The sequence below is a fragment of the Ambystoma mexicanum genome, chromosome 1p, assembly GCF_040938575.1.
Source record: "Ambystoma mexicanum isolate Mex_15411 chromosome 1p, UKY_AmexF1_1, whole genome shotgun sequence".
In the NCBI taxonomy this organism is placed as follows: Eukaryota; Metazoa; Chordata; class Amphibia; order Caudata; family Ambystomatidae; genus Ambystoma; species Ambystoma mexicanum.
The window spans coordinates 1314644101-1314669426 of record NC_090921.1 but is presented as its reverse complement, the minus strand read 5'-3'; the positions used below and the strand labels follow the sequence as shown (position 1 = coordinate 1314669426).

General features: G+C 46.5%; 1 protein-coding gene and 1 non-coding gene across 3 annotated transcripts in view; one reads left to right on the top strand and one right to left on the bottom strand.

Annotated features, from left to right (window-relative positions):
* Positions 1-24469, top strand: part of LOC138453502 (galanin peptides-like) — a 74031-nt gene extending 49562 nt beyond the window's left edge. For both annotated transcript variants that reach the window (XM_069606421.1, XM_069606413.1), the window contains 2 exons: positions 11106-11180; positions 20609-24469. In XM_069606421.1, the coding sequence (XP_069462522.1) occupies positions 11106-11180; positions 20609-20670 (137 nt within the window). In that variant the 3' untranslated portion in view covers positions 20671-24469. The remainder of the gene's footprint in view (positions 1-11105; positions 11181-20608) is intronic.
* LOC138461392 (U6 spliceosomal RNA) lies at positions 17263-17369 on the bottom strand. The gene has a single exon (XR_011264012.1). It is a non-coding gene; the product is annotated as a U6 spliceosomal RNA (small nuclear RNA).
* Positions 24470-25326: the final 857 nt, after the last annotated feature.

Genomic DNA, 25326 nt, shown 5'->3' with positions numbered 1-25326 from the left:
GTCCTTCTCCCTGGTTAATCCTAACCAGCTCCGAGAATGGTATCCAGATGGCTTACGAGTTGATTGGTCCCACCAACAAAAAGGAAGAAGTCGTTCTTGAAGGGGCTTCTCTGTCGATGTGAACTTGGCGATTCAGACCTGCAGCAGGGCTCTACCAGGCAAACCAACGGTCCAGTAGTTGCAGCAGCTGTCCTCTTCCAGCTCGTCTTCTGTTTTTTCATTCCAGTGGTCGACTCTGCCTTTCAGTCCAAGAGACACGCCTTTTAAGCATTTTTCTCCCATTCGTTCCAGCCTAGCTGCCACTCACCCAGCAGGGTGGCTGTCCTTGCCGGACAGTCAGCCAGCAAATCATGCCAGAGTGCATTTGGGTCTCCTAGGAGACTAAGCACAGGGAGTTTCAGGCACCTCCCTTACTTCCTGCCCACCCCAGACACTCGGGCGCCAGAGGCGGTCTTCATTCCTGAAGCCCACCAAAGGCGTAGGAACAAAGGGACCAGACCTAGTTTGGCGTGCAGAGACAAACTCTAGAAGGACCTTTCCAAAAAGAAATGGCGAAAAAAGAAGACCGGGACCTGTTTAAACAAAGAGGGCTCAGACGCCATCTTGAAACACATGGCTCCCGTGATTTTTAGCTACCGGTGTTCGCAGTCTGGAAAAATCATGGTAGTTCGTTGTAAAACCACTGCCATCAGCCCTTTCGATAGGCAAGGGTAGCATTTGACTGCTACATGAGTTTCTAGACATAGGGGATACTAGGTAACCCCCCACCCCCCAGCACTCTATTCTAAGATACTAAGATAGTGTGTGCTGGGTCTAGGAATTTAAAAAGACTAGTAAAGTCAATTTAACTTTACATTCTCTGGGAAACAGTAGTTTATCCCAGAGAATGTATTTAAACCTTGGGACAGCCTAGAAAGGCTTTCCTGTGTCACTGCACTGAGGGTGCTGTGTAACACACACGAAAAGATGATGCCTATCAAAGAACACAAGAGTAAAACACACATCAAAATACATGAGAGAGTGGGAAAAAAGGCTCACACTCTCTCCAGGAAAATAAATAAATCAAATCCTCAAAATCCAACAAGTTGTTGGGGGTCTCTAAGGTTGAGGGAATTAGCACATGTATGAGAATTCTCCCTAACAATGGCCACCCTGATCTGGATGCTCCTGGTCCCTCTTCTTCCTCTTTTTGCCTGTAAAAAAAGGACCGGTCCTACTAGAAACACCCTACTGGCTCCAGATAGCACACATAGGGCATCATGCAAGTGGATGCGAATCCCAAAAGACATTTGAGGCATGTGCCTGGGAAGAGTTCAAGGCCTGACAAACAGGTTACAGTAAGAGTCGGCCAGTGATGGGAAGAACGTGTGCCTAATATTCAGCCATGATAGAATAGGTGAGCATCAGAAGCCTGCTTGACAGGGCCCACCCTGAAATGGAAATACTCCAGATAGGTAGACACGTTGAGAGTCCAAGTAAATCCAGTTTTGGTTTTATTTCCCAATAGACCTAGCTTCACGGCACCAACTGCATTAATCCCCATCAATACAACTCTGTGTCATCCTACCATGCTGGCCACCCAACGTCTCTGCTGATCCCGATGCCAAGTTATGACAGTCCCGAAAGAGTTTGTCACATATTGACATATATCCCTGATTCTTGTATCCCCTCAACCCCCACCTTGCCTCTCCTCTCAAGGTGAATTAGCAAGTCTGGTTTTCCACCTTCCACACAATGCTGGGCAATGGGCTCAGAGTTGTTCTACTTCTTTCAAGTGTCTCTGACTTTATCTCATAGTCACATCCCACTCCATTTTTATTCTTTTGCACAGAAAGTCGGAAGGCCCATCTAGGGGCCACTTCAGGTTGCTTGATGCGGGCGGGGCATGGCCAAAAGCCATTGGTATATGGGTTTTATTTTTGGTTATATTGCACTTATCGTCAAAGCACTGAACATACATATACATTAAAATACATGGAGACCTGAGAGAAGACCACACTTTCAAGAATCATAGACATGTAACGAAGAAGAGAGACCTGATGGAGAGAAGGATCAAGTGAAGGTTTTTTCCAAGATGGGAATAATAGCTGCATGTTTAAAACAAGAGGGAATGTCCCGAGTGGAGAGAGAGAGAGGAATTACATAAAAGAGAAAAATATGGGATTATAAAAGAAAAAAAATCAGGACTAAGAGCAGAGGGAAACGGCTCAGAAGGTGCAGCTATTGGTTGAGATACAAATGCAGCTGTGTCAGCAAGCAAGGAAGAGGATAACTAATTAGGAAACATGAAAGGTTAGGAGAAACCAGGGAAGCAGAGGTGCCAGGAGATCATGCAGCATGGAAAGTGCCAACTTTAGAACTGAAATAGAAGGCAAAGTCAGCAGCAGAAAGCGACGAAGAAAGAGAAGATCCAACTGGCAGAAGAGAAAGGAGACGATTGAGTTCAAGAACGAAACAAAGGGGACGAGAAAAATGCGTGGTAAGCCAATGCCCTGTACTAAGTAGCCACCGGCCCTGGGAGCAGACTGGTGCTGACTGGAAAGACTGGCAAAGGGTAGAGGGATGGAACCAGTATCCTTGTTGCTTAAAGTCTCCTAACAGTACTTCTGTGTTGAGTGGTGTGGAAGGTTGCTGAGGTTTTCTAAGGGACCAAGTGCCAAACACCATTTTTTATCAACCGTATCTGCCTTTGGGCATCTAGAACAGCCAACAGCATGGGCTCATTTCCTCTCCTGGTTAAATTCTAACTTTCAATAGCTCAAGTACGCTGTCACTTTCCCCACAATCCCTTCGGATCTCGATACACTGACCACTCCTGCAGTTCAGTCCACTGGAGACAATTTGAATTAGGATGGTTATTACAGAGATTTTCTCTGCCACTGTTGCTTTTTTTATGGAGAGGGATGACCTTTTTCCAGTGGAATGTGGAGTCCACCAAGGAATAGAGAGGAGTTGACAAGAGTGTTCACACAGCACCGAAGATTCTAAATCTCAAACATAGGTTTTTACAGATTTTAGATGGCAGCATTTCTCCGGTCCCACAGAGCGTTTGGTTCCCTAAAGCAGGGCTGTCACGAGGGGGGTGCAGGAGGGGCAAACTGCCCCAGGCCTCGCCCCTGAGAGGGGCCTCGCAGCCCTCTCCTCCAGCCCCTGCCTTCTTCCAGTTGCTCTCCCTCTCGCCTGCCTTCTGCCAATTCAGCCTTCCTCCGCACTTCCTGCAGTAGCAGTGGCATGGACTGTGCTGAACTTTTCTTCTGTTCAATGCGGCGCTTGAAGTGCTGATGTGGGCCCCCCTCCCCTCACTCACACTGGTTTTAAACGGAGGCTGTTTCTGCAATATCCTCACTCGTGCAGAACGAGGGCGCGTATTCCTGCTGCTGCCAGAAGCACAGAAACTTCATCAGCCCTCATCAAGGTTGTTATGCGAGATTCTGGTGTTTGCAGCATTTCCAGCTGGGAACTTTGGGAACAGTGATTGTTGACCATAAATCCTCCTTCTGCCCGACCAGTCCGATTGTGTTTATTCTGACAAAAAATAAAAGTGAATATCCGATACAACCAGCAGCAAGTTTTGTTTTGACGAAATTAAGTTCAGACTGCAAAGTGCTTTTGACACTTGTGTTTTTCTTATAGGGCAGTGTCTTTTTATACACAGCTTTTCTTAACCTAAGGCAGGCATGTCTGAAGAATGCAGACATATACATCCCCAATATTAATCATCCAAGTGATAGACTATGACATCCTTTTTAGTTTTAGCTATTAGGTGCGCCACCTATAAGTAAAAACTATTGCATTAGAGTACAGAAAGGGGGAATTGGCACAAAGCCTGTAGGTGTTGTCTGGATACCTCCCTCTAGCCCCCATTGACTGCCTATGGCCTTGCTAATACCTATGGAAATTGCCACCCAGTCCCTGACCCCCCCTGCCCAAAAAAACACCTCCTCATGGCAACACTTTGAACTAGCTTTAATCAAGCCTTACTGTCAATCTTTAAACTCGAAGTGCCTGCCAGTGTTTTCTCAAAAGGGTCTTCTTCAGTTTCATTACGAGTTTGCCGGTCCGGATACAAGGGTACCGTTAAGCCTACCAGTACCATTCTATCCGGACCGGCAAACTCAGAGTTGTGCTTGTGGGTGCCTTTACCTGGCGGAATGAAAGGCACCCGCGAGCACAGCATGCCCGTAGCACCGGCACTGTAATGATTGGTGCCGGTGCTACAGGGATCCCCATTCCCATTTGAGCCCTATTGGGCTCAAATGGGAATGGGGATCACCCGATTCCGGCACCCGCGAAAGGGCAATTACTGGGTCCGGCAAAGCCGCAATGACCCAGTAATTACCCATTGGCGGGTGCTGGAATTTTCACGGGTTTGGCGGCAGCCGCGCCTGTGTTACAGGCACCGCTACCGCCAAACTCGTAATGAGGCCCAATGTCTTAAAGGGCACTGTAAACACACCACCGGTGTAAAAAAAATGTCTTGAGCAGGTCTGCCTTCAGCCACTTTATTTAAAAGTACCATGCGTGTCCTTTACTGAAGTCCTGTTAAAAACAAGCATTGGCAAAGCAAACAGTTGTGGCGTGTGCATAAGTATTAGGCATTTTCCATACACTGCTATTAGATGGGAAGGTTCTTGAACCATTTTGCACCTGCTGCCATCAACGGTCAGTTAATTCCAATACAGCAATACCTTTCCCATGCCTGCACGAAAGCCCAAACTGTTACCATTGCACATGCTTGTTTTGCTTTACCCCTGATGCACTCGGCCATGCATCAAAGGTAGAGCAAACTTAAATGTTACTACATGGCTAATCTGAACCACATTGAATGTAGGCCAGCCTAGCTATTAATAACACTGATGGTGTGCAGCCAGCCTGGATATACTTTCTGGGAGTCCTTATATGGTAATACTGGCATATATGGGTGCAGCCTGCATGGACATGCATGGGAACAGCCAGCATTAACATGTTTTTATACTGGCATATGTTTTGGGCAAAGGCGGCATGAAATGCATTGGAAAATGTTCCTCGCCATGGTTGGGGACTTGCCACTATTGGCTTTTCCATGTGCTACCATACCTCGCAAATTGCAAGCTTTATGGCTTTCTTTCCAATATTTTAAAGAAAGTGATATTTTCTCGGGAATGAGAACCCCTCTCAAGCACCCATTGTTTGGTTTGGGCTCCCTTACCAGTCTCCACTGTACATGTCTCTGTGTATGATGTGTGTTGCAATGCGCATACAGGGGCTGGAACGTCATTAATGTTGGCTCCTTGCACCACAGGTCGGCATGCCACCCTATACATATTTATGCCTATGATAAAAAGGTTAGTCTGACATAAACCTTTCTTCAGTAGAGAAACCTAACTTTGTTGTAGTTGATTCGCCGTTGTAGGAATGCACCATATTTTGGTTCCTTCACACAAAAACTCAAGGGGGTATTTCTCGAGTCTCCTGTTTTCAGCGGTGCCGCCACTGGCCGAATCCAAAAAATCATAAGGGGGCCTCACCAAATATTTTGCCCCGGGCCTCACCACACCTTTTGACAGCCCTGCCCTGAAGCCTGCTATTTACTTGGTCTATGATTAGAATGAATCAAGTGTCTTAACATGAGGTTTCTTTTCAAGATGAAGGATTAGGAGGGATGGCGTTCAATTCTGAGCGCTAATCTTGAAGTTGAAATACAAGGCAATCTTATGAAACAGGTTTTGGGGCAGCCCTACGTCACTGCATGTTGATGAAGGCTTTTTAAGCTCATCTCGAGTTAGTTATTTTGGGAGAACTGCCAGGTTATAATATTCGTGTGGGTTCTATGTCATTTCATCGACGGGTGCAATTTTTTTCAAAGTTTTTTTTTACAAGTCTGTTTTACCGAAAAAACAAATCAAAATTGATTTTTTATTTTTTATTTTGGGAGGTGCCCGCTAACCCCCTTTCCACTATTGTTTTTTTAACCTATTCCCGACCCCCACCCCTTATATATATTTTTCCATCCCCATCCTATATATTTCGATGAGTTTTGTTGGTAAAAAGAATCGGAATTGCACCCGTCGATGAAATAACGTTTTACCTTCTTGCCTTTTTTTTGTTCTCGTATTGTAAACTTGGGAAAGTGTAACTTGTTGAAGGCAGTTTTGTCATACCCAAGCACCCATAGGTGAGTGTCATCTCCACTTCAGCAAGCGTAAAAGGGATTTTTATTTCTTTAAAAGTGGAATGAAAGGCCAGTGCAGTAGTGAAATGGGAGCCCGTTGCAAACAGTAGAAGCTCAGGTTTACAGAAATCTTGGTTGTCAAGAAGGACAGAGCGTGTTGTTTCAAGAGCTTTTCAGATTAACTACCCATGATGCTGAGTGGTTGGTTATCAGTTTCTATTAGGAAAGAATGTAAGCAAATGTGTGATGGTTGCTCCATCGCAAAGGACACTGGCCTCTACCTAATGAAGTTTACTTCAGCCAATCGGAGTCAGGTGTATGGCCATGGGTGTATGTTAAGAAAGGAAGAAGGCAATGTGCACGGAATCTCACAGTGTACAGCTTTGAATCTAAATATATGCATACAAAACCTAAGACTTGTGTATACTAAAACCCAGGAGAAACAATAATACCTATATATGAAAAGGAATGTGGGGTAAGCACTTAGAACCTCCTTATGACTGAAAGGAAAGTCGGCAAACTCCTTACCCACTATGCTATTACAGATACTGACAGCGCTAAACCCACGTAGAGGGCAAGCAAGGACAGGATCTGTGAGCTGACACTCTGGATGATACAGAATAAGGAACTTAGAAACTGTACTCACGAGGACCGGAAAGACCACTTGAATGTCAGTAAACTCACGAACCCAGTTGATCAAACAGGAACCCTGAAGGCTATAACAGCAATGGGTGGAGGAAACTAAATACATAAGACCCTAGTCAAGGGGCGAGTAGAAATAGTGATATAAAATAGTGAGGAAACAAAAGGGCATTTACACTGGGACTAGTTACAATAACACCCACACCTAATAATCCATGGGAAATGAATGCAGAAGTGAGATGGAAAACATGGAATGGATCCCAATAGAAAGTAAGGATCAGGAGCAGGGAAAATGATATCACAAAAGGAAACCTTGAGGCAGGAAGCTAAATCTATAAAGGGAAAGACTAAAGCATCAGGTTTTTCAGTAGCAAAGGACAGCAACAAAGAAACAGAAAACACAGGCAAATTGGGCAGCATCAAAGGGTAAAGCACAGAGACAGGCTGCCTGCAGACAGAGGAAGACAGGAAGGGAAATCCAGAGAGCAGAAATCAATTAAGCACAAGAATCCGAAATCCAGGGCAGAGGAACAAGAAACAGGAACTGGGCACTAGGCACAAAAGCAAGGAACAAGGAACAGGAACTAGGAACTCGGCACAAACGCTAGGAATGGAAACGGAACTAGGTACTAGGCACAAACGCTAGGAACAATGAACAGGAACTAGGTACTAGGCACAAAAGCTAGGAACAAGGAACAAGAACTAGGTACTAGGCACAAAAGCTAGGAACAAGGAACAAGGGACCAGTCACAACAGGAACACAGCAACAATGACCAGCGCTGGACTGAAGCAAACTGAGGCTTTTAAAGCTGCTTAATGAGCACACCCCTCAGGCGTGCCGCCTGCTGCACCTGCAGCCACAGGTGTTGCCTATCCTCCACCCAGCCTTGTCCTGCAAGGGAGGAGGTGAAGCAGTGAGCCAGGCATTCTGGGAAGCATAGTCATTTGATTAAAGTAGCAGTAGCATGCTGGCTGCCAAAAACCTGGAATGGATCCGCAAGGGAAGTAATTTGGGAAATAAGGTTTTAGCGCTCCCAATTCATCAGGACACTGTAGCATAAGGTTCGGAGGAAATGTCCAGTAGGGAATAAACCCCAAAACATGCCCCCAAGTGGCGGGAACGGGAGCGAAGGGAGCGAGCCGTGACAGTGTACAAGATTGAACCTCTGAGAAAGAAATGGCATTGCAGCTTGTGGACGCGCTAGGATTTCAGTTCAGACATTTAAGCAGAGTCGCCTTTCAATGTGAGGGTATGAGTTTGGCACGGAGTATGACAATAGATCTGCCAAAGATGCACAGTGGGCGAGACGGGAGCCACATAAATGAAAGAGAGATACTAAGGCGGGCGCTGCCAAGCCCTGCACCAGCCTTGAGTGAAGGTGTGCTCTTGGGTGAAAAGAGAATTTAAAGATGACGGCAAGAGCAGCATTTTGAATAGTGGCATGGCGTGCCAGAGTAACCTTGTACTAGGCAATTCAGTATTAAGGGTATAGTGACATCAGAGTTTAAGGCATGCATTGGCAAGATCAGTACATACGTGTTGGAGTTGTGGTGCAGGTGGGAATTTGGCACTGTTGTTCGGGGGCACACAGGCTTGTTTTTGTCACCTCGTTGGCATGCCCACAGCTCGTACCCAGCTTGGGTCAGCATGCAAACACACCTAGGGGCCGCTATTTTAGAATAGAAGCCCTATTGTCACTGGTGCATCATGGTTAGCCGTGACTCTGGGGCATCAGCAAATGGCGTGTGGCTCAAGCGGAAGTATTGGCTGAGCCTTAAGACGTATCTTCAGCACACTCATGCCTCGGTAGAACACCGCAGCAGGGAAAGAAGAAGACTCGTTTTTACACTTGAAGGGATCTAGGGCAATATACACATTTTTAAAGGGAAACCAACAGATAGAACTGCCCACAGACAGGCCATGGGATTTGGACAGTAATTACACATTTCTCTAGACATTAGCTTGCAGTCACTCATGGCACTAGGTCTCTCTGTTCCTTCCCCTGGTCTCATTTGCCTGTAGTCGTCTCCCTTTCCCTCGCCGCGTCTCTTTGCACCTCTGTTGTGCCTCGCCCCCTTCCCTCCTATTTTATTTGTCTTCCTTCACCGTACATGCCCACAACTGCCATGTCCCCTTACGCCATCACCAGGGTCATCTGCCCCCAGCCCACGCCCCCATCAAACCCACCAGACCAAAGAAATGAAGGGGACCAGAATGCCTGGCCATGCCCCCCTCTTCGCAGACATACCACATAGCTTGATATGTTGCCGTGCAGTGATCAAAATATGCCAGGGTACTCCCTTTCAGTACACTTACCCTCATCGTTCTTGTTCTAATCCGATTGATAAACAAGTAGCATTTAAAGGCCGTCATTAGCAGTCCACAACGAGGGCGCTTGTGTTCTAGCACAGGATACATTGTTATGAATAGCAGCCACGAGGAAAGTATCCCGGCTATAGTATAAATGTAGGACAGAGATCGTATGCAAAAGGAGCAGAGGTCCAGAATAGACAGACGACTCCGATAAGCTGCCTCGAACAATGCAAAAGCGCTCACGCACAGATACAGGAGACCAGGTGGAAGCAAGGAGAGGGGTACACTTACCCTAGACAATGAATGAAGATTAGAAGCCATCAGGCAGGTCTCTGTATCCAGACCATCTGAGATTAGATGAGGGACATGGTTTTTAAGTAGTGTTGCCATTAGAGAGCAAAGAAACATGTGGCTGTAGTATCAATGCTCACTATTATTATAGAGTGAGCACCACTATAGTCAGTGAAACCATGAGTGTGGTTGTTTGGATGAATTAAAACACTTGTGAAGAGCGACGATTTTGAAAGGCTTAGAGACTGCTAATTTTGGCTGGTTTGGCAATAGAAGATTAAATGAGATGCCCAGGATCACACTTTGTTTAAGAGGTAAAGCTGAGATCTGAGCCCACGCAATTTCTGCACTTTACCACTTTCTTTTCCAGCACTGAAAACAAACGAAAATAATCTGATTGTATAGAACTGATTTGGAAATGAGAGAAATTGCATGCCCAAACATGACAATTTCTAAAAACAAAATGTCATGGAATCAGATTATGCTAAATGGGAATGATTGTATCTTCGTTGTCTCCATCACGAAGGGATGTATAGAAGTACGAGTGTACTAATTCATGTGATCTTAAAATATTTCACCAGGGTTTCTCTTTTTTTTATTTTAAAGCTTTAAATAAACCCAAAGCACATCTTGTGAAATTGTTATTTATAAATGTACAGAAAAACATTTCAGTTGTACAAAAAAGCATACCGTTTTTTGTGTCAAATGAGCAGACCTTGAAATATGCTTGCCCGAGGCCTCCGCCATCTGTTCCTCTCTCTTCTGTCTCTAAAGCTGAAAAGCTAAACAATGCCACCATCATGTGAGAAGGCAAACCTTTTCACAGAAAACAACACAGTGATATGAGTGATAAAAGATGATTTGCCCAGGACCAAGCATCGCCTCCTGGCAACGCCAGTATAAAAGCATGAATATTTTGGTTCCACAGTCTTCAGTTTGGATACCTACTCACCTCTCCGCACTAGCACTTCATGTTCATCATTGGTGGGGGCTGCCTAGGTTTTACAGGTCTGCATCAAACAAACCAATTTCTAGACCTTCACCATACTGATGCTGCGATTGTGGATTGCGGATAATAGCACCTGCTGCAGTACAAAACAAAGTACATATGCACACACATGTTATCAGCTTCAGACATAGCAAAGGCTGAGTCGACCTTCAATTTGGTTTTTGCAATCTTGTTTATTAACACAGATCTCTGCAATCAGGACTTCAAACACTGATCCATATTCTAAACCATTGCGGCACTTAATTTTATCAATATGCATTTCAAATGTGTCTATTGCACACGATCAATATAATTCCCACAGAGAGTTGAGAATGCTACAGGAGTTGTAGGGAATGCACAAACTAGTTATACCAGAGTAGACATAGAAAGCATTACAGGATGAATTTATCAGAGCAGAATGTACCTGTTTACAACAGCCAAGCAATATGATTAGAGCCTCAGCAGCAGCCATAAAATATCCTGGCTGTTACAATTTAAGTTAGATCAACAATGGGAACTGACTTCTTTAGATCCGGCAGCCTTATTCGGGCCCCCTCCAAGGTGGGGTCGGGGCAAGTGCCCCTTTTGCCCTCCCATAAAGACATCTCTAGCTGCATCAGTCCACCTCTGTAATTAGATCTTCACCGTCACTTTTCATCTTTTCCTCTTCCTTTCTTTGAAGGTCTCACCATGCCTGTCTTACTCTCATTGCTTTACAGACTCTCAGTTTCATTCTGTGGATGAAGACACACTCCAGATGGTCTTGGAGTTCCTCTCATTCCTTCGTCTTAAAGGTGAGTGTCTTTCCTACCTCCTTCCACACCTCGGCCCATCTGTGTCGTCGGTACGTGTTTCTCTGGCAGCGATGGCGTGAACGACTTCTTTAGCAAACATGAAGATTTGTGGCTGGAAGGCTTTGAATTAATCAAAAGCTCTGGCATTGCCCTGGGCAACCCTCCAGACCATTGTTTTTCAGTGTGACATGCCATTAACAAAAGGGAATGACCATATGCAAATCAGGCTTGGTCCCATCCCAAAAGGATCAGTCCAGCCCAAACTGCTAGGTCACATCTCTTCTGCACAAGACCACACGCTACCCCAGGGGCCAAATTCCTGTGGGTAACATTCGTTAACAACCTTCCAGCCATAAACCTTCAGTTTTGTGGAAGTTGTCTTTGTCTGCCCATGCCATTCTACCAACCCCTGAATCCCGCTAATTATCATTAAGCAGGCCCTGTGGCATCAGAGCACTGCCCATGGCAGGGGCAACTAGGCACAACCAAAAATAGTAATATGATAAGGAAACAGGACTACATAGGAAATAAAAAAAAGGTTCCTGTTTCTTTGTAAAGCTAAGAAGGGAGGGTCCAACCGTAAATCAGGCATGCGAGTGTCAGAGTTGGGGGTAGGGGGTTGGCAGCAGAGAAGGCTCAATCGGCCGCCTTAGCTTTGGCAATTGTGGGGATATTAAGTGAACAAGACCATTTATCCTCATGCACGGGAGCCTCCACCGATCTGGCGCTTATCTGGCAAATAAGGAAGCTGTTGAAGAACAGTTGCCTTTAATACGAAAGAACCTAACTTGAAGTGAATTATGGCCTCCAAAGCCAGCCAATGCAGATCACGCAGAACAGGGGAAAAATATTAACTTTCCTCTTTACTGCAGGCCTCCAGGCCAAAGAATGCAGAGACGAGTTTAAAGGCCTTAGAACACATAGAGGTGCCACAAAAAACTGCATTTCCACCAAAAGCGTGTCACAGCACCAGAGCATGAAACACGGAACAACATCAAATGAGGCGGAATAAAGGTTTTGATTTTACGCAAACAAATTGTACATTTTTCCCAAGAATTTCTTTAAAATATGATCTCTCACTGATAACTTGTTACCTAACCAAAATCTAAGGTCATTGACCACTGGCGATAAAGAACAAATATCAGCCCCCACCACCAAAGCAAGCTTCCAAGATTGGACCTGATGCTCCTTGTAGAAATGATTAGAAACTCAGTCTTAGCCAAATTAAACTTTGGGGCAGCAGATCAGCAGTAGGAAGAATGAGACCCGATGCATTCAAGAGCCTCATGCGCAGGGGGAGATGCCTCCATTTTCCTTGGGGCACCATTGGAAGCAGTGTCGTCCAAAGACAGACTCACTCACTCTATGGCCCTCATTACAACTCAGGCGTTAAGGGTTTAACGCCGCCGTCGGCGCCGTTAACCCTTAACGCCTGATTACAAGTGTCCCTTTGCGGGTTGGTGTTTCACGTCTGCTTTTAGCAGGCATTAAAAATCCAACCCGCAAAGGGACTTTGGAGCTAATTACGGCACCGTAATTTACGGTGCCGTAATTATCGCCTTCCCCATTCCCATTATGCCCTATGCGGGCAAACATGGGAATGGGGAAGGGCAAATGGTGAATGGGGAATTACCGCCCCACTCACCTTGGAATGGGGCGGTAATTCCGCCATCCACCATGACGGAATCGTAACCTTAGCGGCATGGACCATGGTGCTGATAGCACCATGGTCCTCCGCCAAGGTTGTAATGAGGGCCTATGTATGCAGAAAAAGGCAGTAAGTCATAACAATGTATGACTATGCTCTGAAAGAACAGTACATAAAATAGTCTATCCAGTCTCCCTCTCTCCTAAAACATCACAATCTTCCCTCATTGTCTTTGTTGGCCACAGAGCCATCTACCCGCAACTGCCCCAGTTCTTCATAATGTCTAAGCCACCTGTCAAGTCTTTGTAACCTTAACAGTCCATCTTGCTTGAGTTCTTACCACTTGCGTCATATCAGAAAGATCTGTACCAACTAAACGATCACACATAATCCCTGAAATTCCTGTTATCATAAACATAAACAAGCCCAATTACACAACTTGGCCCCTTAACTGTTGGTGCCTGTTAGGCATCGGGAGGGAAGGAAGTCTATTTGGATGGTGTTTTCTCTGCCCACTTCCAGGTTCCTCAGGACTGAAAAAATCTCTGAATTAAATCCAACAATTTATGCAAGGAAATTTGAGATCTCAAAGTTGAAATGCTATGGTTCTCTTCATATTCAAGGGCGAAACACCTTTATGGTTGAAAAACATGAATCTATTCATCCACGCACTTGTGCTTTCTGCAATTTGCAGGTGGAGCTGAACCCCTTCAATATCCTTCTCGGGAGCAACACAGTCCCTCTCCATTTTGCCAGAAATACTGCCTAATCATTCTTGATCTCCTTGTTGATTGACAACTACATGTGCTGCTTTAAGCTAATTAGGATAATTACAGCTTTGTCGGTAACCCACCTGTAATACCGGTGGCTTACCAGCAAACCCGTCTTACCTTTACTGGTGCCTGATATCCCGGTGTTTCCGGGATATTATGGGTGCCTGCAAAAGTGGTCATTTCCCATTGCATGGAGTCCGATAGGAGTCCATGGAATGTTTTACCGCAATCATCGCCACCCGCAATACTGGTGCCATTGACTGTGGCAATTATTTGCAGGTAGGGGACTGAACTCCTGGCAGGTCAGGCCTACCGGTAGTTCACTTCCCCTACCCGAAAACTCAGAGTGTGCCGGTTCAGTAAAAATGCCAGAACCGATATTACCAGCATTTATTTCTGCATTGTTACCAGTCTGGCACACGCTTAATGAGGCCCAATGTCTCCAAATGGATGATGACCAAACCCAAGAGTTACTTATCGTCTGCTTTATAAACCATGGTCAGGAGGTTCTCTGCACATCACTTTCCTCCGAAGACAGGCCGATCGCACCCACCCCTTGCTGCCAGCTGAACCAAACACACACTGCCAGGAACTCACCTCTCTCAGAAACCACGTAGTCCCACTGATATACATATAAGAAAACTTAACTTGAGCTAGGATGACTTCCTCTTTACATCCCCAGACATTAGGTACCCTCAGGGCACTTTGCTTCCTCCTGTTCAACCTCTATGTTCAAGCATATGCTCTCTTACCAAATCTCATGGCTTTCTATACTTGATCTATGCTGACAACTCTCTTCTAGTGGTTCTCCTCAACAATGATGCTAACTATTCGCGCATCTGCTTTTATAAATCTATGGCTGACAGAGCCTCTTGAATTGACAACCACTCCCTGAAATGCCACTCAGATAAGACTGAGGTCTTGGCCTTGGTCTTTGAAAGCTACCCTACTCTGTGGTCATCCCTCGTGTGGTTTCGTCCTTTCTTCCATGAATCCTATGTCAGCAGGTAGGATTCAAAGTTGATGACCAATTCTCCTTATCCCGAAAAAGGAGCAACACCAGTGCTTCATCTTGCATCCTTAACTCAGAATGCTTCGGAAGATCCTTCCTTTTTTCAGTCCTACTACATGCACATCCACTGCTGCCTCATGTGTGCATTCTCAGTTAGATTACTGCAACTCCCTTTATCTTGGTCTCCCCTTCCACAATATCCATTATCTCCAGCTCATCCTGGCAGCCTGATTGATCGTTGCACCAGCAAATATCACAATGTCACACTACTTCTTTGCTCCCGCAAATGGCTTTGCACAACTGAAGAATTATGTTGAAGACTCTTCAAAGATGCTTATAATAATAATAATAATAATTAGGCATTTATATAGCGCTACAAACCCTCAGGTATCTGAGCGCTGCTTATTATTACCCACGGTGTGTGGTGCTCATCTATCGACCTCGGAAGGATGAAAGGCTGAGTTTGGCCCCGCCGGGATTCGACGGATGTCAAAGCGAGTGCTCTACTCGCTGTGCCACTTGACCGGCATCAAGCCGGCTCAGCTTTCTTTGCATCCCGTTTAAAAGAAAGTACATCCCAGATCCTGCGTTTTCAGGAGTCAAATTTCTGAGGCTCTCAAACTGGCAAACATGCATTTCTGTGCCTGCTACACAAGAATGCTGCAGGATTCCATTTGACATGTGTTCTCTTTCTCATCATCTACCTTTTTGTCCTGCACTGTAAAAGCCATCCTTTCTCCTATGATTTCTAGTCTTTTCCCTCTCTCTCTATCAGCTGGACCCAAAGCCAAGTAACCTCTCGGTGATCATATGCTTTACAAGTGTCTAAAACATGACATGACCCTCCAACACGGCTCCTGTGCTCCCATAGTTACCATCATCCCAAAGTGTGGCAGTGTAGCCTGCCCACTGGACAGTTCCGTATGCTTGCAGAAATTCAGCCATCTCTGTGTTCACCAACTTGCATTCATAGCTCAGTTGCTGAGGCCTCTACATATAACACCATAGAGATGCTGCTCAATGGAACGAGTGTATCAGGTCTCTCTGGAAAAAGCGGCCATCTTTTTCAGTTCAGCAAAGACCTGAAAATTCCCCTTTCGACCTGTAAGCAAACACATTCCATAACTGAATAGTTGTGCACGCTGTCCTGCAGCTCTCTTCCACGGAACCAATGTCAGGGTGCAACAACCATGGCATAAGCTGGTGCTTAATAGATAAAAGTAGCACACCCACCCCCTCCACCCCCCAAACCATTCGCAGAAAATATGGTAAGCCCTCTAAACTGTCAGTCGGTAGTCTGGAGGCCATGTCCACTGTCACCAATTCACTTCGCAAAAATGTCATTGTGGATGTTGGTCCCATCCATCTTTTCAGGAGCCGGTGGCACGCACCTCTAACAAGTTAGCCAACTCTTGAGCACTGGCTCCAAAGCACTTCATTCCTCTGAACCGTGGCTCTTCCAGGAAGCAATGGAAGCATTGACGCAGTGTTAAAGCTGAGGTGACCCTTACCTCCCTGCAAATGCTCAGTGCTCGCAAGTTTAACATATAGATGATCTCAAAAAGGGCGCAAGCCATGGAGCGTGCCAGAGGTGGGATTGCCCTGTCTATATATATATTCCCCGACTCAACCTCATGCCAAGAATGTAAATATCCTCCAGATGTACCAGCAGCCTCATTCAATCGCTTGGCTGAAGTGGAAATATGCCACTGCACAATAACATTACTTGATGCAAAACTTGAGTGACCCCCTCTTCCAGGCCTAGAATAGGGGGTGAATCAGCCTGTACTTTTCAGTCACCTTCTTGGGCACAAACCCCTAAGAGGTACCACCAACCTTGTGAATGCTGTGGCCAAAAATTAGATCACCTGCCGCGCCCTGCTCTCTCCAACTGGCTTGTACCAATTACGGGCAGTCGCATAATAAGCGCATGTTATTTGCCCTTATACTGCTTAGAGGGGGCCTTATAGGAGTTCCAAAAGCATAAGCTGAAACTCTTGCCCAGTTCCTGCGCATCGTTCATGCTCAGGCAGTGTTCCAGCCAGTGCTGTAAATGTGCTATCCTAACCAGTGAAGGATCCCCTTTCCCACAGCTTTTATGATTAGGGCATTAATTGAGCACAGACCTAACTTTGGGGAGCAACCCAGTGCTTTACACATCATGGTGGGAAGGACAAAGGGAAGCAAGCAGAGATACAAGGGAGCGAGGAAGGAGAGAGTGGGCAATTGTGCAGCAAGGAATCTGCAAGCAACAGGGGAAGCTACAGTGAGGAGCAGATCAGCCAGCCTCAGGTGGGGTGGGTGGGAAGTGCAGGGTGTGGAACTAGGTGTTATAGCGGAGCCATTCTTTGAAGAGGAGGGTCTTGAGCTCCTTCCTGATATGCTGACGCGAGGAGGAGATTCTGGTGTTGACGCAGAGGAGGTTCCAGATTCTTGTGGCCTAGACAGAGAAGGCCTGCCTTCTGGTCTTTTCCTTCCTGGATCAGCGGAGTTCACGTCTGCCCATGTCCTTGCTTCTGGTGGATAGTAGGCAGCAGGAGATGCTGAGCTACTCAGTGCAGTTCGATGAGGGTCGGGGTGATGTAGATGAATGTACGTAATTCTTTCATGAGCAGGTGATTTTCTTTTTCTTTTTTTAAAAATGTTTGTATAAAAATGGAATGCTTCACGAATTTGCGTGTCATCCTTGCGCAAGGGCCATGCTAATCTTCTCTGTATTGTTCCAATTTTAGTATATGTGCTGCCAAAGCAAGCACTTCATGGGGCAGGTGCAGTATGCAGGGCACCACTCAGGGGTGCCAGGGCACTTTCCAGCTCACTTTCCCAGACTGTTGCCCATTGATTACGTCCCCGTCCCCACTAGCCACCTGCTCATAACATGAACTGGGTATCTTTTTCTGCACTTGAACCGCCTGTGCCTGAACAAACCAAACCGGCAGCTGCATTAACCTCTACTGAATGCTCATCAAACCCACATTTTGAGTGGAAATTACAGGTTCCAGTGCTCGGAATTCTTTCTAAGGTTAGTGGGGCTTTCCAGGAAGGCTGACTAGGAGCCTGGAAGGTGCTTTCTGTATGTAATGCTACTGTCACCTTCCAATGCAGCCAGATGCCTATACCATTCCCTTCATATGCCACTGTCGTCCCCCTAAGTAGTTGGCATTACCCAGATCAGCCCGCAGAATCGACGTGGGCCTTCCACATCACTTCTTTATATGTGTAGTGTGGCACTCTGCTCTGGGAATCTTTCCCACTACACGTTGGCCTTAAGCTTGTGATGTACGGTTAGTTGCCCCTAGTAATGGTGACCCACGGCAAGGGAGCTCACCCCCTCTTTCCTCCCTTTCAACCCTCTTTGCATCTCACATCCTGTCCAGTAACTTGGACAGTTCCATTAACCTTGACCCCCCTATTTTCCTCTTTCTTCAAGTCATCAAGTGTACACCTTGTAGCTTTGTCCAACCCATGTGTACTAAGCTCTTGGGAAGCCAAGTGATATCCCCGCCTATTCCTTGCGTGCCCCCTACTGGCCCCCAAAACACTGAGCCTCACACAATCCGTCACTTTTCCCATCACAATGCCCCAATGTTTTCATCTCTATACTGTCCTCGGCTGCATCTCAAATCCGCTGACCCTGTCAGGTCAGGCCGGATATAACATTCTCCCCAAACCCTCTCTCACCTACTCTTCTCTATCTACAGATCTGATGTATGAAACCACTTTTGTCTGTACTTAACTGACTATGCTCTCAGACTATCATTGCAGCAACTCTGGTTTCTTCATGCTTCCATGCTGACTGGCTGCACCTCCCTGTTCTCAAAGGCATCTTGCAACCTGTCCATGACCAGTGAACCCATCATGGCCGCGCCCTCTACCTCTGCAGTCTCTACGTGTCTCTGGCTTCACAAGCCAGCTTTCCTTGAGCACACACATTCCCAATTCCCAACAGTAGGTACCTGTCCTCAATATGTCCGATAACTAGGCCCCCACCCTCCGAAACCTTCTGCGTGCCTCTTTTTAGTCTCCCACAATGTTCTGTACTCTTCACCTTACCTCCCATCGCGGCCATGATTTTCCACTCAGGTCCTGTAACCATGAACCGCCAACCACTTTACTTCCTGTCCTGCCAAATCACTGCAGCTTCCCCTGTCCACTGTAATAGACTCTGTCCTTGCATCTGTGTTCCATCTTTAAGATTATCCCACCTAAGGCTGCCTGGGAGGAAATGTCTAAAAACACACATCCCATGTTTTTGTGGTCACTGCTGCTGGCAACGTTCGAGAGTCTTGTATTGTCCGGTGTCCAGGAGCCTGCACACAGGCCAAACCCCCCCTCACTTCACCCTGACGACCGGCTACTCCATGGCATCCCTTCTTGCCCAGGCCTTGCTGCACCAAAATCCTGCTGATGCCAGAACCTGCAACACTCATTATGAAGTCCTAATCAGCTCCCCCAGTACCTGCCTTCATCCTGCTACACCTTAGCATGCTTTAGCTTGCCCACCTACAGCGCTCCAGCACAATTTCATCAGACCCCTCTTCGCATTTGCCAAAGGCCCTTCTCAGATGCATGATGTTGTGTTGTCCTTCAACTTTGCTACCTTCTTGCGAATCGCAACACGGTTCCACTTGCTTTTCTCTGCGGCGCTTCACCAACCTCATCACTAGCCTAAATGGGCGGTGCCATGATCTGCTCACCTCTGTCTATCTCCACCGTACAATGTGGCCACGCCTCTAAAAGGATTTCCCATTCGATCTCCTCATGCTTTGCCGTTTTCCCAGAAGGCTGTGAGCTATCCCTGCTCTGCCGCTGTGTTCCTCTGAGGACTTTCCTCTTTGCCTTGGAAGCAATCAACATGTCGGCATGGCAGCTGGCCAGCCCATCAACGCCACATGTCTGGCCCGGTGCCCAAAAATTGAAAACCTACCCCTGGGAGACCTTCGGGGAGGCAGCAGCAGAAGAGTGTCATTCTCTCTGGCATTGATGACCAACAGCGTTTGCGCCAGCAAGACCTTCATCAGCGCGTTTCTATGGAGCACTCTTGCAAGCCTCTGCTGGTGCCTAAACTGTACAGATCCTACATCATACCTTGACCGACCCATGCACATTGCTGACTAGTCAGTTGATGGGGCAGGGGCAGTAGCAGCTTCTGGCACGTGGCTTGTGCCAGACTCCCAATGGCTATTGGATTCAGTGGCGGAGTCCTCACCTGGGCATGCTTCAGCAGCAACCGACACAGTCTTAGCTTGAAGTGCTGATGAACATGTACAACATTTATGTGTGGCTGAAACTCATACATTTGGGACTGATGTAATGACATTCTCTCTTCTCCACCTCGTTGAAATTTCTCATAGAAAAAAAGTAGAGGAGAGAAAATTATCATTATGGTGACCGATTGGAGTGGCATGTTGCCTTGAGTGACAGGCCGGTGCTTGTCTTATACCAATTGAAAAGCCACATAGATGCCTCATGTCATTAGTCGTAGGCTGGAGGGACTTGTACAGAGCTATCTTCTCAGTGACAGGCTGTGCCATTTTTTATCCTCACAGTGACTGGCCAGAGAGTCAAGTTTCAGATCCTCAGTGGCAGGCAAGATATGATATAGCTTAATACCCAGTGGTTTCTAAGCACGGACCCGGGGATCGAAACTGTGTTGCTCCGTGTCGTCTTGCTTCCAAGGCGAGCACGTTGCCCCTGAGCTATCTTCCCGAGGGGAAGAAGTTGTTATATGTTGTGTTACTAGCATTTGCATGGAGGGGATGATGCTGTGACATGTTGTGTTGCCTGCATTTTCATAGCCCACATCTTCAATTGGCATGTCACACGTTCTGAACGACACCGATCCAACCTATTAAACAACCTATACAAAGCCTAGGTATAACATTGGAACCACCCCGCTTTCTGAATGACAGCACACAATGCATCTTATGACCCTGGAAACACCATGTTTTAAATTGCCATAGAGCTAAATATCAATATATTCTCTTTATTTCAGAGCTGGGGGTCCTGGATCATCTCTCACTTCCCATCTCATCGGAGGAATCCAGCCAGCCTTAGTGCCAAAGAGCCTGCTCGTCCCTGCGACCGCAGCAACATCTGTACATATATTTCATATTGTTTTCCTCTATGACAGCTACATTTCCAGGAAGAACTCAAAGAAGAAAGGACCTACGAGAATTGTAACTTCAGGTCCATGTTTGGCCCCAGGAATCCACCCAGGTCAGAGGTGGATGGGTTCCGACATGATTGGCTCTGCCACAACCCAGGTGCCCATTTAGGGTTTTCTGGCTTATCAATGAACCCCAGTTCAGTTTAAGTGGCTCACGCTAACCATGCCCAGCTTCAATCCACTCCCAACCTTCCCAGTTCAACTCTACTGTACTCAATGTAACCAACAGTTATTGTCAAACTCCCTCAAAATGAGTGAAGCACATTTTTAGCCTAATCCAATGCAAGTTAACAAATGCCCTGTTTCACCCAAGTCACCATCGGCATAAATAATTGAATTCAGCTTAGTCAAGTCCACTGCAACAAAAGCTCCATCCACCTAATAATGCAAAATAATTCAGACGTGTTCCTGGACATCAAGGCAACTTTGACTAAGTCAAGACCACCCTGTCTCTAAACACCTGAGCCGGTCTTGCTTCCCTTAGGCCAATGCAGTTCAGGTAGGCTGTGTCCATGTCACCGCTTACACTGCCTTACGCAAGCCTCATGTTACCAGACCGTAACCAATTTCAGCTTGCCTCAGACTTGCCGAATTTACTGTTCCTTCACTCTGCTCAGCCTGTCTGTCGAAAACTGCATCTATGCCCCTCGCTTGATATTGATGTTAAGTTTCATATGGTGCTGTAGGTAGCGACCTGGGCCATGTAGCTAGAAACTCCCTTGGATTGCCATTCAACCCAACCATGTGACATTTGATGCAGCGAACAACAAGTGTCTGGCTTGCGGAGTGGGTAGAACACTGGTTGGTGGTCAGTGACTACCAATGGCTAAGGGAGTTCTGGGCAAGGCTGTGGCAATAGGATTGTTCAGAAACAAGGCCGAATGAAATAGACATTGATCATGTCTGATGCATCTAAGGTCATATCAGTTCACTGATGTGGCAAAAGAGACCTTTTCATTCTTCCTTAGACCTTGCAGGCCTTTGATGAGAAGGCCCTGATTATATCTGGCTTCCATTTACTGGCCCTGCATCCTGTGTGCTATAATTATAATTGGTTATTTATAGCGCACTTAATGCCCTGAGGTTTCGTTCGACTCTGTGTTGCTCCGCATCGTCTTGCTTCCAAGGCGAGCGCGTTGGTTGCCCCTGAGCTATCCTCCCGAGACAAGATCTGTTTCATCATGACCAATAAGGCCGTTTTCAAGTGTCCTAGGTTTTGGTGGTCAACTATTGGGGTTCGTAGTCAAGAGACCAGAGAGCGAGTGTCCCCATTGATGTTTCTTGACAGGAAGTCTGGTACAGTACTCTTACACTAAAATAGTTGATCGTTTTAAAGCATGTCTCTGAAGGCATACATGAATTATTAGTGGAATTCTCATCACTTTTCAGTGCATTTTTTGACACATTCCTTTATATCTTTGTCCCTCCTGCTGTGGCCTATTTTTCATGCCTGGTCCACAGGTTCTTCTTAGTGGTTACTTGAGAACACTCGCTATGTGTTTCCTGGTTTTATTGATATTATTTGCTGGGTCAAGCTTTACCTTTCACCGCTGGTTCATGCCACAGCTTTCAGTGGCCGTGCCTTAGACAGCTTCCATATTGTGGTCTCCTGACATAAAGTACAGCTTGGTCCATCCCATCCTTCAGGAGAACCCTTCAAGAACACACTGGGAGTGATCTGCTATGTGGATTCACGGGTAAGACACCTACTTTGAGCCTACCCGCACATGCCAATGGTGGGCTAAAGTGGTTCCCTTTTCAATTGTGCTGAAACGTCATTGACCTGGATGGTCTTCCATAATACAGGGGGATCTTTGACGGGTCATAATTTGGAGTGACCTTCCCATGTAAGATGAATTTTGGAAGAGCCCCTAACTTTGATTGCCCCAAAATGTAGGTCCGAACTTTGAGAGCCAGGTTCATGCCACGAATGGCCCTTGCTTTGGAATGGCCCTCTTTCCTCGAGGGATTACCTTGAACTTGTGACAAGGGACCCCTACATTGTAAGCTGTTCTCACTCATACACATACCCAGAGAGTCCTTCAGAGGAAAGGTGTTCTTGGATGATCCAGCCTCATAGCATGGGAGGAGGATCGCATTCCTGCAGGATGATCAGCGGGGAATCCCTTTAGATCATTACTGTGGAATATGGAGGATATTCCAGTATGTCATTCTATCTCCCCATCCTTTTATCCCGCCTATACGCTGCCATTCCATCTAATTTTATTTGCCGTTTCATACCCACTCCACATGACTTTGTCAATAGATTGAAATCAACTTCACCAAAAAAGATGCATGTATCCAGCAATCAGACTGTCGGCTCTGGCACAGTATTGTATCGTGAAAGTGCCGGTGGTGGATGGTGAAGTCTGCACCCCACCCCAATGGAGTGCCTAAAAGAACACGTCCACTAGAAGCCTGTGGACAGGCCTCGCATCTGGAGCCTGGAAATGGCTTCCCCGGAGAGCAGCATGTCATTGCCTCTCCATTGGCACTACAGAGAGGGTAACATCCGTCAAACTTTTACTCGTTGGTCCCCTTTCCTGCCAGAAGTCCCTTCTGCCTAAGGGAATGAAGGGGTATGCACCGAGTCGCGCCGCATGCTCATCCTCCCGCTCAGGGAACTGGGAGGATCTGGCTGCAGACACAAGAGGAGGGAGACAACTGCTCAGGGACCCCTCTGTCCTAGTACTCTGTGCTCCCCCCACCCCCACTAAACTCCCCGTCAGACCATGTTGCTTTTCTCTTCCCTTCTGGTCCCCTCTTCTTCCTCCTAACGGCCATGCCCCTGTTTTGACTCCTTTCCGTACCCTACCTCACATTGCTTTGGAGTAGCCTGAAGATGGAATTCTGCGCTATACAAGAATCCAACATACGTGCACACGCTTTGAAGCAAACTGCACAACACCTGTGTGCCAAGAATTATTTTAGGATTCTCTCTCTTACTCCCAGTGCAATTCTGAAATATCTGTAAGCTAAGAAATTAGCCAAAAACCTAGTGCTTCTGAAAAGTGATGCAGCTTGTGCCCAGTCAGTCATATGTTGGCCTCTCATAGCCCGCAGCCCCCATTTGGCACATGCGAAGGCTTGCAGACTGTGGTTATTTGGTTCATAGTTATAACACAAGACGGCCACTATTAACTTCATCATCTTCCTGCCACCTTATGGTGCTTGAATTACTCTACAATGAACACTCTTTTGGCCTCTGCCTGCCATCACCCCCATTACTCTCGTCGCCTTCTCCTGCCCTCCTCTTTATCCCATTTCTCCACCACAGGGCTCTGGCCACCAGCTCCATTCCAGCACAGAACTGCGTCACTCCTTTCCCCTCACTCGCCCCTTCCACGTGACTGTGCGCTAAACCCAACCCCCTCCTCCACACGGAGCTCTAGTTATCATCTGTTTTGCAAGAGTAGAGGTTGGGGTAGATTGCAGCTGAGCTTGGTTAGATCTGCTTCAAAGAGGCAAATGAGGGAATATGTCTAAAGGGCACTAACAGTCACAAAAACTAGTTCAGGGCCTCTGAATGCGGGCGCTCATTTGGCTACACAGCAAAGCGCACTGTCTATGTCCACAAACACGAATCTCCATGTCCATCGGCTGCCATTTCTTTTGTTTGTTGATAGGAATTGCCTCAAAAACGATATATGCATCAATCTTAAACATAATAAACCTAATTTAGAAATTTGTCCGGCTTGAAGATTCTTATAAGTGACTGACGCTTTAGTGGAAAACCAGCTGTTTCTAACCAGTATGTGTTCGAATTGATGCCTAAATACAAAGTTCATGGTATAGATAGGGGTGTCTAAACGTGCTGGTTGGATGTGACATTTGTTGAAGAAGACGCAGTTATTGTACATATAAAAACAATTTTCAAACAATCTGATACTTATGGAGTTGGATTCATGCCGATAAGTCACTCTCTATGTTGCCAGATAATACTTTGCTGACTTTGGATACAAAACACATCTATAAAAACATATATGTATTTTGCTATCTTTCTTCTATTTCGCCTAACGGAAGTGGAAAGAGTCCTTTCTCGATACCATGTGCTAAGTGTGTGTGCTCGTCCTGCATTCCCATGAGGAATTATGGTAAGCTATCCTGCAGTTAGGATACCCGTGTGCCTTGCGGCTAAGATGTGAAGTTGCCACCTTAAGTCTCTTCTCCATGCGACTGTAGGTGACTGAAGCACCCATGGCAGAGATCTTACTTTCTAGTTGTCTGTAGGTATGTGATCTGGGTGTTTTGGGACCCACAGAATGCTCCCGTAATGGGAGCTTTCTGATTTCAGCCTGCGTAACTGTATTAAAGGTAGTCACCCCTTGCAGATTCCTCAGAGCGGGACTTCCTTTTGATTTGTAAAACTCCCACCCAGTGGTTGAGCTTTTTTACAGGTTTGGAGTGGACCCTCTCCACTGAATGCCCAATGTGGCTCAGAGCGTGTGACAAGGCCGCATCAGAGGTCACCCACAATGCAGCAGGAGGCTTCTCAAGATGGCGCTGTGCTGTTCTGAGGCAGTTTCTGTTCCCCGGGTTTGTGA